The sequence below is a fragment of the Rhinopithecus bieti genome, unplaced genomic scaffold (assembly GCF_001698545.2).
Source record: "Rhinopithecus bieti isolate Rb0 unplaced genomic scaffold, ASM169854v2 scaffold_641, whole genome shotgun sequence".
Taxonomy (NCBI): Eukaryota; Metazoa; Chordata; class Mammalia; order Primates; family Cercopithecidae; genus Rhinopithecus; species Rhinopithecus bieti.
Window position 1 is genome coordinate 237,503 of NW_016803417.1, and position 20,469 is coordinate 257,971.

General features: G+C 42.9%; 1 protein-coding gene across 1 annotated transcript in view; it reads right to left on the bottom strand.

The window, feature by feature from the left end:
* Positions 1-7,828, bottom strand: part of KIZ (kizuna centrosomal protein) — a 123,579-nt gene extending 115,751 nt beyond the window's left edge. Inside the window, 2 exon segments of the mRNA XM_017883187.1 lie at positions 1,514-1,576; positions 7,603-7,828. Of these exon segments, the coding sequence (XP_017738676.1) occupies positions 1,514-1,576; positions 7,603-7,691 (152 nt within the window). The 5' untranslated portion in view covers positions 7,692-7,828.
* Between the last annotated feature and the right edge of the window lie 12,641 nt (positions 7,829-20,469).

Consider the following 20,469-nt stretch of genomic DNA (forward strand, 5'->3'; position numbering starts at 1 on the left):
CTCGTCTCAGACTCTGCCTTCTGGCAGGTACTAGGTGAAGGCAGCCTTGTTTGGATTTTCTTCTACAGGCAATCTAAGCAAGCCTATTTTTAGTAAATCATATCCTCTGTCTTCCAGGAAACAGTAAGAGGCTGGCAAAGCAGCAGCAGCTCAGTGAACTGACAGTTTGGTAAAAGTGTCCATCCTTTTCTTGCACTTGCCCCTCCCACCACCAGAAGGCCAGGAGGCTTCCCAAGAACAAACTGCATGAAACGTCTACACACAATCTTCTGCCCTTTAGCCATGGGCTAGAAAAATGGCAGCTGCCAAGGATCCCCTTAGACTTGGGCCCACTCTTGAGGCCACAGGATCCACAATGCTGGCTATTTCTTCCGCACACAAAACAACTGATTTCTTGTCTCTTTCAGAGTTACTAGAGACATATGGCTGTCTACCCCAACTGGAAGGTCTAGAAGTACACTAAATCTTAAAACCAAAGAACAATTTTGAAGACAAGGGAAAGAACTGACCTAATAGGTAATTTGACTTTAAAGGATTCTTGGTCTCTCTTCTGGATGAGATCTTTTCATTTCTTACTTACAGTGTGACATTGATAAATTACAAATTTAATGCTATCAAAGCCAGAAGTTCTTCACATGAATAATATAAGAGGTAATGCCATACTTTTGGCTTAAGGATAAAGTTCAGTTTTATAAAATAGAAATTAAAATATTTAAAATCTGCTCTTAATAGTGGAGAAGGAAACCTAAAAAGGATAATATGTACAATATATTATTCACTACTTATAATTTTAATAGTCATTCTCACATACCCATGAACAAATGAGATACCAGGTAACCATGCCTACAGTAGTACACTGAAAGATCAACTACAGTAATTATGTCTTCATCATCACACAAGCTCAATGTGTTCAAATTGCAACCAAAAAGATAAGGCTATGAAATAAAACAAACACAAAATAATGAAAATAACATACTTTGATCTCATATCGATTTTAACCAAATGTATTTGATAGTAATTATATTAAACTGCACTGTTTATTTCAAATTATTACACACTAAAAATAAGAGAATGGTAAGAGTACTCCAACTAGGCTGGGCACAGTGGCTCACTGCTGTAATCCCAGCATTTTGGAAGACAGAAGCGTGGGAATCACTTGAGGTCAGGAGTTCAAGACCACCCTGGCCAGCATGGTGAAATGCAGTCTCTACTAAAAATAGAAAAATTAGCTGGTGTGATGGCATGCACCTGTAATCCCAGGTATCCCAGCTACTTGTGAGGCCAAGGCAGGAGAATTGCTTGAACCTGGGAGGCAGAGGTTACAATGAGCTGAGATCACGCCACTGCACTCCAGCCTGGGCAAAACAGCAAGACTCCATCTCAAAAAAACAAAACAAAATGAAGCCAAAAAACCAGTACTCTAACTGCAATATTTATGGCATAACATTAGAGTTAAATTTTTGATTAATATATGGAACCTGGCTTGAAAACGGTTCCCACTGTCATCTCTTACCTGTATGTATCAGACTGATGATATTCATAAAGTTTCTTTTCCAGGTCCAATCTCTTCTTTTCACTATAATAAAAAACATTTTATAAGCAATTACACTGATAAGTAATAGGGAGTTGGATTTAGACCATGCTCTTCTTTGAAATCATGTCTGTGTTACAAAGTGTTGATCAGAGGTCAAAAAAACCTCCAAATACCAAATCACATCTTTGTGAGAATGCTTCTCTGGTCTAAGAAGCAGAAAATGACAGATGCATCTAAAGCAAAAGACACAAAAGTATGCAGCAGTCACCAGGGAAATCTAAAAAACAAAATGAACACCAATACGAGACAAAAGAATAAAATCCACAAAGTAAACGGGGAAATGCAACAGGAAAAGTCTGGGAAGCAGGTGCCTTCATTTAGCAAGTATTTCCTGAGTGCCTATGAAGATCCAGGCACTGTTCTAGGCCTGGAGACTAACATGGTGAACTAGCCAGCCAAGACCCCTGCCCTCAGACAGTTAACATTGTAGGGAGAAGAACAGACAATAATAAACAAGATAAGTATATAAAACGTAATGTGGCCAGACTTCTCTGAGTCGCCGGCACTTCAGTGATGGGGTCCTATTAGATCTTGAGTACAGACTGAAGACTAGTGGCTTGCTCTGCTTTCAACCAGACAAGCCTGGGCACAGCCAAGTGGATGAGCCAGAGAAAGGCCTCTGAAAAGTAAACCTGGCCTCACTTACATCTGATGAAGACCAGGTCTTCTAAGACTATCATTTCAAATTTGGAGGGATTTCTTCTTATAACTCTGTAATGGTGCCACTATGTCACAGGTTGCTGTTTTCCTGGAGCTACTACCAGTAAAGACTGAACCTGTGCTGTTCAGGTGAGTGCTAGTAGTAAGCTAAGGAGAAAGCCTATCTTACCCCACAACCAGCCTGGGCAAGGGCGAGGGGGAACTGGGCAGCAGAGGAAGCAGAGGCAGCCAAAACCAGGGGGCTGAGAGGTAAAACTGATAAAGCCATTCAGTCCCAAGAAGAGTGCCTGGGAGGATAAGCCACAGAGGGTTCCATTTGAGCACCACTATTTTGCTTCAATCCCACCTAACTGAAGCTAAATTGTTAATCTAAATTAACATTAAGTAAGGCAAAGAAAGAAACCACATAATATCCTATGCAAGCGAAGAATCCTAAACAAAAGGCTGTGAAATAAAGATAAGGACTCCAACAGAGGTGATCTCAGGTTGGCTTCCTGAGGGAAAGGGGCTGGCCCCATGTTCCATTTGTGAGCTCTTACCAGTTTCTATATTTCTTCAGATAGTTTTTTTCCTTTAAAAAAAAAAAAGATCATCCCAAAAGTCACTGTTAGCTACATTACAGGTTAAATAAGTTTATTTCCTTTGCATAATGTTAAATGGAAACTACTATTTAACCAAAATTCATTTAATGGGAAAATGGAGTCCAAAATCCAGACAAAGCATCTTCACTTGGGGAACACAACCCAAGGGTTGGTGTATGCCTATGTTAAAAAGGAAAAAAAAAGATCAAAAGGAAAAAAAAATTACAAAAACACACATTTTTAACTAATAGCATCACAATCTTTACTTTCTCACTAGTAAGAGTGAACTTAGAAGTGAAGGAAATATAGCACAATTGCTTCCACATTAGAAATTTTTATTAGTTACCATCCCCCCTCTCCAGAGTTTCACGATCAATTGGGTACTTAGTTTATACAGAATGAATGACTGGATAGTGTGAGCAACTTGTCATTAAATTACAAGGACAGGAAGACCTCTAAATACATCTATGACCCTGTGCCCAGACGTAGTGCTTCATCTCTGTTGTATTCCTAAGAAAGCATGACTGCAGTCTGGTAATGAGATACCATCAGATATATTCAGCTTGAGGGTCACCCTCTAGAATGAAAGCTGTACTCCATGAACTTGTCAGGAACGTGAAAGACAGGGAAAGATGGAGGAATCGTTCCAGATGTGGGGAGACCGAAGAGACATGGCAGCCAAATGCAAGCAGGGTTCCCAGGTGAGCCACTGGACCAGGGGGAAAAAAGGGAGCATCGTTAAGATAGCTGGTGAAATCTGATGGGGTCTGTGGACTGGGTTCACCACTAGCAGCATCGTTAAGATAGCTGGTGAAATCTGATGGGGTCTGTGGACTGGGTTCACCTCTAGGAGGGCTGTATGGTGTGATTATGTACAAGAACATCCTTGGTTTTTGGAAAGACACATTGAAGATTTTAGGAGTGATGGGGCATCATGTAGGCACGTCTCAAATAGATCAGAAAAGGCTAATGGTTTCAGAGAGACAGATTTAAATAGATACTTAACAGATATCTCAGTGTCAAAAATCTAATAAAATGTTAATAGTTGAGGGATCTGGGTGACAGGAACACTGGAGGTCTTTGTCCTACATTTGCAATTTTTTTGTAAGCTAGAACTTACTTTATATATTATTTTTATATTTAAATTGTACTATATATATTCGTTTAATATACTTTTATTATACCTTTATTATATAACGTTTATTCCTCCCAAATACTTAATGTATCTTTTTTTTAGGCAGAGTCTCGCTCTGTTGCCCAGACCGGAGTGCAGTGGCACAATCTCGGCTCACTGCAACCTCTCCCTCCTGGGTTTAAGGAATTCTGCTTCAGCTTCCCAAGTAACTGGGATTACAGGTGTGTGCCACCACACCCAGCTAATTTTTGTATTTTTAGTAGAGACGGGGTTTTGCCACATTGGCCAGGCTGGTCTCACACTCCTGACCTCAGGTGATCTGCCCGCCTCTGCCTCTCAAAGTGCTGGGATTACAGGTGTAAGCCTCCACGCCCAGCCACTTTAAACTGATTTCTAAAATTCACCTATGACCTCTAGTGAAAAAGGACCACAGTCACGTCGGAAATTCATCACCTCCCAGGCAGCAAGTTCTTCTTAGTAATGAATGTAAAATTTATTTGTAAAACATCTTCAGCAGATGCAGACATTTGCTGCTCACACTTCTCTATCACAACACTTCACACCCTGACAATCAAACTCCTCTTGGCTTTCTCTCCCAGGCAAAACGGTGCTAATCTTGTTTACTCTTCTTCACAGACCTATTTTCTAGCCCCTCATCCACACTGCAGCACCTCTGAATGCTGAGTCCTCCATGTCTTTTTAAAATTTAATACTAAAAACCAGGTATTTGCCTCACCGAAAAGCCTTCCCATGGCTTGCAATTCCTACATATTAAATCTGTATTTCAGAATCTTTGAAACCCCCATCCCTGGGATGCTTACCTACAGTTCATGTTTTCAGTCACCCCTCACTTGGACCTTTCAGTTTTACACAGCTAAGTGGTCCTTAGCTGGCTGAGTTTTCTACTTTTAAGCCACTTGTTATTCTGTTTTTGTCTCAATACCACAATTCTATACCATCTTCAGCTTACTCCACTAATATCTCAGTGTCAGTTTCTAGACTATTATGATATCTTACTCTGAATCAATATAGGCACTGAAAAAACCGCGGCTGGCTAATGGGCCCCTTTAAAAGGATGTTTTTATATAACCATAAGAGCCAATTCCACTTATAAGTTTCTACCGTGCTTGTGGGTGCTATACACACTGTTAACAAGTCACTCCATTAGACTCTTTTAGATTCGATTATTGACTTCCACCACAATGCAGAGAAAAACACTGTACACATATAGGAAAACATTCAGACGATAAAATTACATCTATGTATAACTACAGCTAAGATGACTTGGGCTAGAAATATGTTGGTTATCTGACCAGCTAACATTGCAGTGACCACCTCTAAAAGGGCTAAGAGGGAGTTTTTTTTGTCTACCACTTCCCAGAAGTTTCTGGATTGATAAAGCAGCTGTGACTACCCAGGGTTGCAACCTATGAAATGACTCAGTAATTTTAGGAGACAGTGGTATCTGTGATCACTGGGATGGTTTGTGTTTGTTTGCTTAAAAAGGTACATCCAAGGCCGGGTGCAATGGCTCACACCTGTAATCCCAACACTTTGGAAGGCAGAGGCAGGAAGATCACCTGAGGTCAGGGGTTCGAGATCAGCCTGGCAAACATGATGAAACACCATCCCCACTAAAAATACAAAAATTAGCTGGGGTTGGTGGTGGACACCTGTAATCCCAGCTACTTGGGAGGCTGAGGCAGGACAGTCGCTTGAACCTGTGAGGCGGGGGTTGCAGTGAGCCGAGATTATGCCATTGTACTCCAGCCTGGGCAACAGAGACTATGTCTCAAACAAACCAACAAACAAACAAAAAGGTACATCCAAACACTCAAATTGGATACAGACAATAATATTCTTTACACATTGTTTTGCAAAACTACAGCTTTCAGCTTTTTTTTTTTTTCTTGTTTTACTTTAAGGCCCATTATACTAGTAAAGAGAAAAGAAAAAATCTGTGGCCTTACTTTGCATATTAGTCAAGCCCCCTCATTCCTGGTGAAGAACCAAGGTTCAGAGAAGTGGAGCAACCTGCTCAAGGTCACACAATTGTTCACGGACTAGAATCCAAGTTTTGATGTTTCTACTGGAGCCTTTTCTGTATCTAGAATTATTTGCCTCTATAACTGTGTGCAATGTGCATTAATCTGAGTTAGTTATAAATTCTTAAAATGAAAAATGAACACACACAGCAACAGATTTGTACTGACTTAAAAATAAAACAAACCTCAAATGCAGAACCATGAACAGGCTATAAAATTTGACTCAAATTCCTTATATATTTTCAACAGCCTCACCTTGTTTAATAATTAAAGGAGTAAGTGTTAATCATAAAGTACATAATCATTATACAGTTATTGTGCCATAAGGACTATAAACAGCCAGGTGTTCCTAGCACAGGAAACAAAAATAACTTACAATTAATAGATCAGAAAGAATGCCATTTATGAGTGCTGTAAGAATGCCAAGAGTCACAAAAGTGAGGGAATGGGTTGAAACAGGGAAGGCTCTGCAGGAAGTGATTTATTTTTAAAGTTAGAAATTAAGAGGTCACTGATATAGGTGAGTGATGATATGTCAGAAAGAAAATAGGATGTAGAAAAGGAGTACAAGGTAAAAAAAAAAATGCTAACAACAACTAAGGAAGCCTGTTGTAGATGCTCTGTAAATAGCTGACAAGAATTAAATCTAGCATAAGATAAATGTAATTCCTTTTCAAAATCACTTCTGCCTTTATTTTCCATGTAATTATTATCATTTTAGCATTGTCACACCCACAGCTCTCCTGTTCACTAGAACGATTTTCTAACTTTTAACACTCATTAAATGTTTTGTTTATCAAGAGATCCAAAAATCTATTTCCTTTCTTGTCAACTAACGAGATTTACAACTTCAATTAACTTAGCAGCTAAATAAGAGATCCAGCAATTTATCTTAAACGTGGTTATTTATAGTACGTTGCGGTATAATTTTCTCTCTATACGCACTCTTAGATCTATCTGTTTTCAGTGGTTCCCATCTTTCATATCTTAATCAAAGGCATCACGAACCCTCTGGAAGCTGGACTTCTTTGGCTGGAAATTTCATCCCTTCGCTGGAAATCTAGCCAGCCCTCGCTCCCCTCAAAAGTCTCCTGAGTTTAAACAGGGCACATGTTTGACAAACACACACACACACACAACTGTCTGCGTTCCAGGACCTGTCATCATTGATGCAGTGCAGCTGTCACGGCGGGATGATAATTTGAAGAGAGAGTTGGGAGGGGGCGTGTAAAAGGGGGCAAGAGAAACTCACAAGGCTTGATGGAGAGTGACAGGCAGAAGAACTCCCACTTTCACTTCTGGGCAAATTCCGTGACGCGGCCGCATCCTCAAACCGGAGACCAGGCTTTAGCTGCTATTGAAGGGGGCAGGGGGCGGTCTCTCACCTCTCTCCACTCCCACCCCCAATACAGGGGGGTGGTTCTAGTAAACATTGTCCTCCAGGCCCCGCTGGGAGCCTGGGGGGCGTTGCGCGCAGGCCTGGACCCCGGGGAACCTCGGGCGGGGGAGCGGGAAGGAAAAGGGGGCAGGGCATGCGGAAGACCCTCGGCGCGGGCCGACTCCCCACCCCCACTCCAGTGCCTTTACCTGTCCCGCAGCCCATGCTGGAGTTGGCCCAGCCTCTCGTAGTAGTCGGGACTCGACAAGGGCACGGACGATGCGAGGGTCCAGTTCATGCTGCTGTCGCTGTGCCAGCTCAGCACAGCCTCTGGGCGGCCGTTGGGCCGAGGTTGCTGGATGAGACCGCCCCACCATGCACCGCGGGTAAACACCGCGCGGGCCGCCTGCAGGAGGCGGGGCAAGACGCCGGGCGGGGCGGGGCGCCGCTGAGGGACCGGGCGGAGGCGGACTTTGTGGGGGGCGGAACGAATACCTACATGGGGCGGGGAAGAGGCGTGGCAGAGGCGGGGCGTCGTGAGGCAGGCGCTGGGTTACGTGAGGCCCCGGCGGACCACGTCGGAGGGGCGGGCGCTCGGTGCTCTCTCCTCTCCCCATCGGCACCCGCGTGTCCGTTCCCGTCACCTTCCAGAATTCGCACAAACTACGTTAACGTTACAAGGCGCAGGCCCTCCCTTTCTTCCGTCTCTCCTCGCTTGCTTTTTCTCGGCCTCCTTTCTTGCCAGGATTTGTTGAGTGCCAGGCACTGTGCTAAGCGTGTTCTATTATATCAGCACTCAAACGCGACACAAAACGCCACACAAAGACAAACCCTCAAATGCTAAACAGCTGTGCTCAGCCCCGACAGTGGACCAACCCCTTACTCGAAAATCCGTGCTGAATCTAGGGATGTGTTTATTGTTCCAGGTGCCAGTATCGTTGGCGAGAGGGAAAAGTTGCTAACTAGTTGCTTGGGAAGCAGATGTTTGTGCAGACAGCTCTAATGGACAGTGCTCCTAATGTCCTGTAGGATCTTCTAGCAGGAGCCCTGGATTTACATTCCCTATCCACGTCCCAGCTGCCAGGCCGTCTGCAAGTCACCCCAGGTTTCCTCATATGTAAAATGGGAGGCTGTTAACACAGGATTAGTTTAGGATTCGATTGTTAATATGTGTTAGTGTTTGTAAGAGGGCCCAGCATATAGAAAGCATCAGGTTTTATTATCGTCGCCAACGCGGGGAAAAAGCTTCCTGAAGGAAGCCAACCATATTCCAAAACCCACTGGGCAGAAAAATTAAGCCTTAGCCTGCCTGCCTGCCTGCCTTCCTGCCTTCCTGCCTTCCTTCCTTTTCTTTTCTTTTCTTTTTTTTTTTTTGAGACGGAGTCTCAGTGTGTTGCCCAGGCTGGAGTGCAGTGGCGTGATCTCGGCTCACTGCACCCTCTGCCTCTCGGGTTCAAGAGATTCTTGTGCCTCAGCCTCCTGAATAACTGGGATTACAGGTGTGCGCTGCCACACCCAGATAATTTTTTGGGGGGAGTGTTTTTTGTATTTTAAGAAGAGATGGGGTTTCACCATGTTGGCCAGGCTGGTCTCGAACTCCCGACCTCAGGTGATCCACCCACTTTGGCCTCCCAAAGTGTTAGGATTACTGGCATGAGCCACGGTGCCCGGCCTGTAGAGTTTCTTTAGTCTCTCATTCTTCACTTCTTTTGGTTTCTTTCCTATGCCATTAATTTTACTTACACATACAAGGTGCAAGGTGTGACAAACTAAAACTGTAAGAGAGATGGAGCACTCAAAGGCCAACAACACAAAACTGTGATTTTACTCAGCCTTCTGTTCACATTTGCCAGGTCCGGGGCAAGAGTGTGAATGGAGGCCCTCATACCATCCACCTAAATATTAAATTATAATTCAAGATAACAAACTGTAGGTAAAATATGTGTTCTCCTCTCCACTTTGACCAATATGCCTTCTTAAGAACCTGGAAAACCAGGGTGGAATATAGTTTGCCTGCTTCTCCAGCTCCCCCCAACCCCATTTCCCACCCCAGGCTCGGTTTTGCACTGTGAGGGGTCTCATACACAGGCAGGGATGTGTGTGCCTGCCTCTTCTCCTCCGCCTTGTCCAGCCAACAAGTCCCAACTCTGCTCACATCCTCACCTCAGCATCCTCTTGGCCTGGCAGTGAGTATGCCAGTGATGGTTACCCTTGCAGGAAAGACCCAGCCAAGAGGTCTTTTAAAGCCTTAGAAAGCAGCTTAGGTCCCTTTGAGCAGGGAAGGTAAGGGTGTTGGGTACTTAGAATGTGTTCTAGGAGAGCATGTATGTGTATGTGTGTGAGCACCCCAGGTAGGCCTGTCATCTGGCCCTGGGACCTCCTTGCCTTGCGTGGAACAGCATGGGCAGAGAAGGGCTAGAACAGACTCTCTAATACACAGAAGCCAGGGCAGAGGCCTTCTTGCCCTGGTCTAAAGGTAGCACTGATGCGACTTTTATTTAGTTGTTATTCAGATTATGTCCAGTTGATTCAGTGGTAACGTGCAAAGGTTTATTTTAATGAATTTAGTGTAACTTACATTTTACTACAACCCCGGCGAAAAAAAGAAAAGCATAAAATTTTTAAGATATTGTATTTAGGACCATGCCCCAGGTTAGTTTTTTTTTTTTTTTTTTAAGAAAAGAATCCCCTATTTTCAGCAAGTAGCACAGAGTAAAGCAGATGAGGCAGTCATTTTAGCACCCCAAATTTTTATTAGGCCATTTTAGGAGAACCTAAAATTAAATGTAATTAAACAGTAAATAGATAATTCAAAATAATTATAATTTGCATCCTATGGTTGATTCATCAATGACATATGACAAATCTAGATGTGGGATCTCCTTTATTAACAATAACACATAGCAGGCCGGGCGCAGTGGCTCAAGCCTGTAATCCCAGCACTTTGGGAGGCCGAGACGGGCGGATCACGAGGTCAGGAGATCGAGACCATCCTGGCTAACACGGTGAAACCTCGTCTCTACTAAAATACAAAACTAGCCGGGCGAGGTGGCGGGCGCCTGTAGTCCCAGCTACTCGGGAGGCTGAGGCAGGAGAATGGCGTAAATCCGGGAGGCGGAGCTTGCAGTGAGCTGAAATCCAGCCACTGCACTCCAGTCTGGGCGACAGAGTGAGACTCCGCCTCAAAAAAAACAAAAAAACAAAACAAAACAAAAAAAACAAAAAAAAAAATAACACATAGCAAACAAAAGGAATATTTCTAGAGTATTTATGCTAAAATTATGCATTTTAAATGGTGACAGGCTTTCAATAAATTCTGAGTTCTTCACTTTGAATATTTAATTTGCTGGAGGCCTCTATTTTAATATTTTTCTTCAAATCCTTTATTTAGCTGAGCTGATTTCTGTAAGCAGCCCTGCTTTTGGCTCACTGGACCAAGGGTCATCAAGTCTGCCTAGATCAAGGCTTCCTCTAAGTCCTAGAATGTCTTAGCTAGAATTTAGAGGGAGTCTATCCCCACCCCATTGTTTTACAGGGGGAAAAGGGTTCAGGGCAGATAAGGGACTTGGCCAAAGTCACATAGCTGGAAATCTATGTAATATTAACGAGTCTGGTCCAAAATATGGATCCCTAGTGGTCCCATTAAGCAAACAGCGAGGTTAAGCCAGAGTTTCGGCCCAGAAGTCACATGAATCTTAGGGTGAACCAAATGAAATTGTTGTTTTTGTAGCTCAAAAACAGTTAATAAGTGACAAATTGATTTTAGAAAATATATTGAAATTAGAATTGTACATATATTCTAGTTTTGGGAAATTCTAATTTCAACATATTTCCATATATGTGTATATGTACATTACATTTACCAGTTTATTATAAGAATATCATAAAGGATACAGACGAAAAGATTCATAAGGTGAGGTCTGGGGGAAGGGGTGTAGAGCTTCCATGCCCTCCACGGGCACACCACCCTCCAGGAATCTCCTCCACATGTTCAGCCAGCTGAGAAGCTTCCTGAACCCTGTCCCCTTGGGTCTTTTATGGGGACTTTATTGGAGAGGCATGATCAATAGTTGTGTAGAAATATGATTGGACAAAGGGGACATGATATAATACTGAGTGGGGAATCCCAACAAGTCCTGTTCTGATTCCTCTCGGCCTCTCAATGCAGCAGCAGTTTTGTTTTGTTTTGTTTTGTTTTGTTTTGTTTTGTTTTGAGATGGAGTTTCGCTCTTGTTGCCCAGGCTGGAGTGCAATGGCGTGATCTCAGCTCACCGCAACCACTGCCTCCCTGGTTCAAACGATTGTCCTGCCTCAGCCTCCCGAGTAGCTGGGATTACAGGCATGCACCACCATGCCTGGCTAATTTTGTATTTTTAGTAGAGACGGTGTTTCTCCATGTTGGTCAAGCTGGTCTCCAACTCCCAACCTCAGGTGATCCGCCGGCCTCGGCCTCCCAAACTGCTGTGATTATAGGCATGAGCTACCGTGTGGTCTGGCCTGCAGCAGCATTTTATATTTTAAAATGCACACATCATGCCGCTTTTAATTAAATCATGTATAAATCATGTATAAGTGACAGGCTGTAGGTGCTGACGTCACATGTGAACAATCTTTGAATGCCAAGATTCTCCTCAAAAATCAATAACTGCTTGGATATTGTATTAATTTGCTAGGGCTGCTGTAACAAAGCACCACAAACTAGGTGTCTTCAGCAACAGGATTTATTGTGTCACAGGTCTGGAGGCTAGAAGTTGAAGATCAAGATATCCACATGGTTGGTTCCTTTTGAGGGCTGTGGGGAACAATCTGCCGCATGCCTCTCTCATGGCTGCTGGTGGTTTGCAGGCAATCTTTGGTGTTCCCTGGCTTGTAGACACATCATTTTGACCTCTGCTTTCATGTTCACATGGTGTTCTCCCTGTGTATGTGTCTCCAAATTCTACCTTTTTATGAAGGCACCAATTATATTGGATTAGACGCCCACCCTTCTCCAGTATGACCTCATCTTAACTAATTACATCCGCATTGATCCCGTTTCCAAAGAAGACTACATTTTGAGGTACTGAGAGTTAGAACTTCAACATATGTATTGTGCAAGGGACACATTTCAATCCATGATAGATATGAAACTAGGAAAAGATTTCATTTTGCAGCCATTTTGCAGAAATATAAGACATTGCATCCTAACCCATTAGAAAATTTGATCTAGAAGTAGAGATGAGGCGGGGCAAAGTGGCTCATGCCTATAATCCCAGCACTTCAGGAGGCCAAGGCAGGAAGATCACTCAATTCCAGGAGTTCAAGACCAACCTGGGCAACATAGTGAGATCCCCCGTCTCTACAAAAAAATTTTTTTTTAATTAGCCAGCAGGGATTTTTAAAATTTAAAAAAAATTTTTTTGAAAATTAGTCCCAGCTACTCAGGAGGCTGAGGTGGAATGATCTGTTGAGCCCAGGAATTCAAGACTGTAGTGAGCTATGAGCCATTGCACTCCAGCCTGGGCAACAACCAGCCTGGGCAAGACTCTACCAAAATAAAAAAGTAGAGACAAATCAAATGTAGGAAGTGGGGGGAAAGCTGTGATGTCCATGTATGAGTATGCCATTGAAATGTACCCCTTCTCTCACTGAAATGTACACTGGTGCAAGCATTCGTAGCTTCATTTAGATCTATGACAGTCCTTTGAGGGCACCAAAAGTTGAAGCAACTAGCCCAAGATCACACTATCAGTGTGTTCTTGTCAAACAAATGGTAGTGGTAGGATTAAGAGTGGTAGAATTTGGACACAGGCCTGTTCCAATTCCAGAGTCCATCCTTTCTTATATATATTCTATATATATATATATATATCCTTTTCCTTGATCCTCATCATTTGAAGCTACCTGTATTTTTTATTTTCCTTCTATGAGATGTGTAAAATATATACTATGTGACCCAGAAGGGTTTTTACAGATACACGGTTCATGTATTGGGAATAGCATGCATAGAATACATTTTTCCACATGCTGTGATGCAGCATGATGTGTTCATCATTCTGGTTAATTTCCTTCTTGGAACTCAGAAAGACTGCATTTATCATCCTTGCTAGCCGTTAGGTGGTTCTACATGACCAAGTGTGACTAGTGAAATGTGGGCAAAAGTGATGCAGCCACTTCCAGGCCTGATCCCAAAACATCCTGCACAATCTTCCTGTTTCCATTAGTTTCCTGGCTAGATGCAAAGAATCCACTGGAGAACTCTGAGGCCCTGGAAGAAAAGTGACTGACTGCAATAAGCATGGGACTGTGACTTGAGCAAGAAACCAATCTTAATTGTGTGGACTGACTGATATTTTAAGGTCGTTTGTCTCAGCAGCTGGCATTGTTTATCCTGACTAATACACAAGCATTCCATGCAAAAATTACACAAATGCATAAAAATATCTTTCCATAAAATTCTCAGCGAGGATTTATGTGACTATCCAGATGGTAATAAAAACCTGGAACAGTAATATTAAGAGCCAACACTCAAGGACAGAGTCCCAGATAATGAAGCCAAGGCTATAATAAAGAACCAGTCAGAGAGACTCTGTCCAATAGGACTTTCTGCAATGATGGAAATGTTCCATTCTGTGCTATCCAATCTGGTAGCCGTTAGCCATACATGGCTATTGGACAATTGAATGTAGCTAGTGCAACTGGTAAATTGAATTTTAAGTTTAATTTTTATTTATTTATTTATTTTGAGATGGAGTCTCACTCTGTCGCCAAGGCTGGAGTGCAGTTGTGCAATCTCAGCTCACTGCAACCTCTGCCTCCTAGGTTCAAGCGATTCTCCTGCCTCAGTACCCTCTAATAGCTGGGATTACAGGTGTGTGCCACCACACCTGGCTAATTTTTGTATTTTTAGTAGAGATGGGGTTTTGCCATGTTGACCAGGCTGGTCTCGATCTCCTGACCTCAGGTGATCCACCCACCTCAGCCTCCCAAAGTGCTGGGATTATAGGTGTGAGCCACTGGGCCCAGTCAAATTTAATTGTAGTTTAATAATTAAAATTAAAATTTAAGAGGCTACATGTAGCTAGCAGCCACTGTATTGAACCATGCAGATCTAGAGATAAAATGGAAAGATAGATAAACATGGCACAGGGAGATGGAAGACATAAGTCACTGGGAAGTGGAAAGATAAGAATAGAAGATAAGATGCCATCCTTGCTGGGAGATTGATATAGTTTTGCTCTGTGTCCCCACCCAAATTTTGAATTGTAATACCCCTGTGTCAAGTAAAGGACCTGGTGGGAGGTAATTGCTGTTCTTGTGGTAGTGAGGGAGTTCTCATGAGATCTGCTTTTTTGATACATGTCTGGCAGTTTCCACTGAGAGCTTGCTCTCTGTCTCTCTTTCTCTCTCTCTCCCTCTCTCTCTCTCTCTCTCTCTGTTTCTCTCTCTGTCGTAAGCCTGCTGCCATGTAAGACGTGCCTTGCTTCCCCTTCGCCTTCTGCTATGATTGCAAGTTTCCTGAGGCTTCCCCAGACATGCAGCAATTAAATGTCTTAGGTTTATGAATTACCAATTCAGGTAGTATCTTTATAACAGTGTGACATGGACTAATATAGAGGTGATGGTCCTCAAGAGGAGAGGTGTGATGGTGAACTTATTTTATGTGTCAACTTGGCCAGGCCATGGTGGTCAGTTGCTTTATCAAACACCAGTCTAGACATCACTGTGAAGATCTTTTTTTTTTTTAGATGTTGTTAATATTTGAAGCAGTAGGCTTTGAGGAAAATAGATTACTCTCCAAAATGTGGATGGGCCTCATTCAGTCAGTTGAACGCCTTAGGAGAAAAGAATGAAGTCCCTCACAACCTCGTGAACCAATTCCTAAAAATAAATCTCTCTCTCTCTCTCTGTCTCCATATATATATATACACACACACATATGTCCTACTGGTTCTGTTTCTCTGAGGAACCCTGATGAATACAGGAAGACATGAGGTTACTAACAGTACTTTGTTCAAAGGCATTTGTTTTTTAAATTAAATTAATTTGATTTTAAGACAAGCTCTTAGTCTGTCACCAGGCTGGAGTGCAGTGGCATGATCATAGCTCACTGCAGCCTTGAATTCCTGGGCTCAGGTGATCCTCCTGCCTCAGTCTCCCAAGTAGCTGGGACAACAGGTGCGTGCCACCATGCCTGACTAACAAAGACATTTATAATAACCAATTTAAAATAATAAGAATTGGGTGCAGATTCCAATAAATAAAAACATGGATTTCCTCATTTTATTTCTTATCATATAAACCAACAGTTAATATGTGGGTCCTGGCCGGGCACCGTGGCTCACCCCTGTAATCCCAGCACTTTGGGAGGCCGAGACTGGAGGATTACCTGAGCTCAGGATTCAAGACTAGCCTGGACAACATGGTGAAACCCTGTCTCTACTAAAAATACAAAAAATGAACTGGGTGTGATGGCACATGCCTGTAAGCCCAGCTACTAGGGAGGCTGACGCAAGAGAATTGCTTGAACCCAGGAGGCGAAGATTCAAGCTGAGATGACGCCACTGCACTCCAGCCTGAGTGACAGAGTGAGACCCTGTCTCCAAAAAAAAAAAAAAAAAGTGAGTCCCTAAAATAGTTGAGTTCTACAAAAGCTAAATAACAGCCAAAAAATGGAATAATCAAGTAGTTAACTGCCTCTAGCTAGAGACTCACTACTTAAATGTGATGGGCTCAATCTGTCTCACAGCTCTTATATGCCTATGATTTCCACTGAAGTCCTTGAATTGGTCTTCCATGAGGTCTCCAGGATTATCCCTTTGTAGACAAAGAGGAATCCTCAGAGGAGACAGACTTGAAGCACCAAATCTTTGCACTCTTTTCTCCCTGCACGACTGGCCCATGGCGTGGTGTGCCAGGCAGGAGCAGCTCTGCAGCCCCGCAGCCCTGGGTGCATGAGTGACAGGCTGTAGGTGCTGATGTCACATGTGAACAATCTTTGAATGCCAAGATTCTCCTCAAAAATCATTTGGTGAATTTCTTAATCGTTTGCCACTTGGATGCACTTCTCTTCAGGGTTCAACAAGTACTCCTAACTACAAGGGTTGGAAACAAAGGGACGCTCTAGGCCTCTTCTTACAATTCGCAGGCAGGTTAAAACAAAGGGTTTGCATAATAAATACCACTTATTTGATGGCTATATGTTTATATTTACAAGGTGACAGGGCACCGCATGTAGAATATTCCGCTTCTCGTTGTCTGGAGTTATTCACAGTCTTTGTAGAAATATTGGCTTCATTCATTCCTGGGGCACACCTCAATGGTGACTGCTACACAAAACACCGTCCCTACACTTAATCATCAAACATTTGCCATTGTGTCCTCAAGAAGCAGTCAAATGCAAGGGTTGGGAATTTGGGCTCAGGTGCCTCCTCTGCATGGTATACTACCGCTTCTCTTACAACCTGTGTGACCCTGGGCAGATTACTTACCCTTGCTGTGCCTCCAATTCCTCATCTGTGAAATGGTGATCATAAGAGTGTTTTCCTCTCAGGGTCATTGAGAGCCTTAAAAGTGGTGATCTGTGTGATGCACTTGGAATCATGCCTGGTAGAATTATCCCTCAACCAACACAAGCTAGCATTGCTTCTTAGGGAGACAAAAAAAATATCCCTTTGGGAGGTAAAGCAAGTCATCAGAGGTAATGGCCCAAATTCTGTGTTTTATGACTTATCTTTGTCTCTCAGAGGCATTTCCTGAGCTTCATCTCTGTCCTTTTCATCAATTCTACTGGTTCTGCAGTCACCTGCCCACACAGGGTCAGGTTCTGGTCACCTGAATTCATCACTGATGACTCAGTAGGTGACATTCTGTTGGGAACCTCAACCTGGGATTCAGTTTTACTCCTTTTGTGTTAACTCTGGCAGTTGAGATCTCAGCCCATCAGCCTCAGGGGTAGAAAGCAATGACACGCAGGCAGCACCATGTTGTCTAAAGATCATGTGCTTCAGAATCAGCATACTTGACTTCCAGTCCCAACTCTGCCTCTTAATGACTGTGTGGCTCTGAGCGCATCTCAACATTTTGAATATCTCATTTTGCTCATTTCTAAAATGAGGACAATAACATTTTTATTTATGAAGTAATTGCAAGGAGTAAATGAAATAAATATTTAAGACATTCTTAGCACAGGCCTGGCCCATAGAAAACACTCAATAAACAAATGGTTCCAACCTCTCCCTGAGGACAAGGAAGCATTCTAAATTTCCTAGAACTTCTAAATGTAACCCAAGAGGAATGGCGATGGGTCCATTTTGGTAGAGGTTGTACGTATGTGGTCACATGCATGTGTGTCGGTAAATACCATCCAATAGCTAATATGATGGAGCCTCACTTTGTGCCTGGTTCTTTATGTGTACTGGCCCCATTTTCCAGATAAGGAATTTGGAGCATGTCAAGGTTAAGCCACTCCACCAAAGCCACATGACTCGTCAAAGGAGGGGTGGAGTTACAACCCATACAATGTAGCACCAGAGTCCTAATTCTCAACTACTATGTTCTACTCCTTCTCACAATGGCAGGTGTTTGTTGGAGCAGTGAAACTGAGGCAGGAGAGGCTGTGTCATATCCAAGGTGGGCCACTCTGCAGGAGTGGAAGCTGGGGTGGACCTGTGGAGGTGTTATGGGGGCCTTGCTTCTTCCCGGTGGTGGACTTTTTGGGGATGAATTTAAACTGGACTCTTTTTGCAAGTATTTTAACACCATGTTCTATGACAGCAACTTGATTATAGACCATCTTCAGGAATAAAGGCTGCCATATATTTCTTCGGCATTCCTCAGCTGAGTTCTGGGACCAGAACCCAGGCCGGAAGACCACCCCAAAGATACTGGCTGATGGTCGGGTGTAGCAACAAGAAGTCAACAAGATGTTTTTTAAAATTGAGATACAGTTCACATTTGATGAAATTCATCCTTTGAAAAAGTACAATTTAGTGATTTTTGGCGTATTCACAAAGTTGAACAACCATCACCACTATTAATTCTAGAACATTTCACTGCCCCAAAAAGAAACCCTATACCTCTTAGCAGTCATTCCCCCTTCCTCTGTACCCCAGTCCCTGGCTACCACTAACCTACTTTTTATCTTTATGGGTTTATCTATCCAGGAAATTTCATACAAATAGAATTGTACCATAAGTGGCTCTGTATCTGAAGAAGCCATTATTTTTAATGCAATAAGGTGGTCAATATAGAAGCCAGCTTCCATCATGGCCCTTGTATTAGTTTGTAGGGCTACCATAACAAAGTACCACAAATTAAAAGGTTTAAACCACATAAATAAATTTTCTCACAGTTCTGGAAGCTAGAAGTCTGCAATCAAGGCATCAGCAGGGTTGACTTCTTCTGAGGCCTCTCTCTTTGGCTTATAGATGGCCATCTTCTCCCTGTGTCTACATGATGTCCCTCTGTGTCTGTGTCCCAATCTCCTCCTATAAAGAACACAGGTCATATTGGGTTAGGGCTCACCCTGATGACCTCATTTAGCATTTGCCATGATTTGGTTCTATGCCCTCACCCCGCAAATCTCACGTTGAGATGTAATCCCCAATATTGGAGGTGGAGTCTGGCGGGAGATGATTGGATCATGGGGGCAGATCTCTTATGACTTGGGACTGGGTGCTGTCTTCACAACAGTGAATGAGTTCTCACAAGATGTGGCACCTCCCTACCCTCTCTCTTGTTCCCATTCTGTCCACATGACATCCTGCTCCCTCTTTGCTTCTAATGTGATTGTAAGTTTCCCGAGGCCTCCCGAGAAGTTGAGCAGATGCCAGCATCATTGTTCCTGTAAAGCCTACAGAACCATAAGTCAGTTAAACCTCTTTTCCTTATAAATTACCCAACCATAGGAATTTCTTTGTAGCAATGTAAGAACGGCTAATAGAATCTTAATTACCACTGTAGAGAGCCTATCTCCAAATATAGTCACATTCCGAGGTACTGGGAGTTAGGACTTCAACATGAATTTTGAGGGGATACAACTCAGCCCGTAATAGTCCTCCAGTATTCCTTCCCTTGGAATTCATGCCCTTGTGTAGTGCCCTCCTGCATTGTATCAGGGCCAATCTGTGTGATGTTATATGACTTTCAAAGATGGCTCACTTGGAGGTAAACAAGCTACCTACTGTAAGGACACCTGAGCAGTCCTGTTGGAAGTACCACTGGGAGAGCAACTGAGGCTTCCTGTTAACTGCAGTACCAACTTACCAGGCATGTAAGTGATGATAAGTGAGCAATTAGACTTAGCTGGAGTTAGACCCCCCAGCTCTAATTTTCAGATGACTACAGCTCTAGGCAAAATCTGACTGCATCGTCACAAGGGATCTCAAGAGAGAACTAAACAGCCAAGCTGCTCTTGAATTCTGACCCCCAGAAACCATAAGATAATAAATTATCATATTCTTCTAAGTCATTAAGCTTGGGGATGATTTGGTAGGCAGCATTAGATAACTGATACAGTTGGGATGGGATGGTGGTGGTTCAAAAAGTCAATGATTATTATATGCCCACTCTCTTTCAACCATAGAATCATGTGTGGGAGTCTACTTCTTCAAGGCTCACAAGAGCTCTGCAAAATGTGTGTTATTATCCCTGTTTCATTGAGGCTCGGGAGGTTAAGGAACTTGCTAACTATTTAAATCTAGTCCAGCCTTTCTCCAAGATCTGTATGTTTTCTACTGTATCATTGGGACCCTATTGTAGGAGATCACCACTCAGGGATGGTGTTATGTACACAGTTAACTACTTGCTACCACTTAGCAGCAACAAGAGTCACCCAAAATGTGTCTCATAGTTAACGTTTGTATTCTACTTTGGAAAAGTCACCATTTTGCATTCAACTCTTTTCGCGTTCTTCTCTTTTTCTCTATTTTTCTTTCCTTTCTTTCTTCACGTGTGTGCATGTAGGTTTTAGTGTCTTTAAACCAAAATGACTTATTATATCACATGAATCTGTGGGTCAACTGAGCTCATCTGGATGGTCTGGTTCACTTTTTTTTTTTTAATCCAATCTTTATTTAAAAATCGACTCTGCCAGC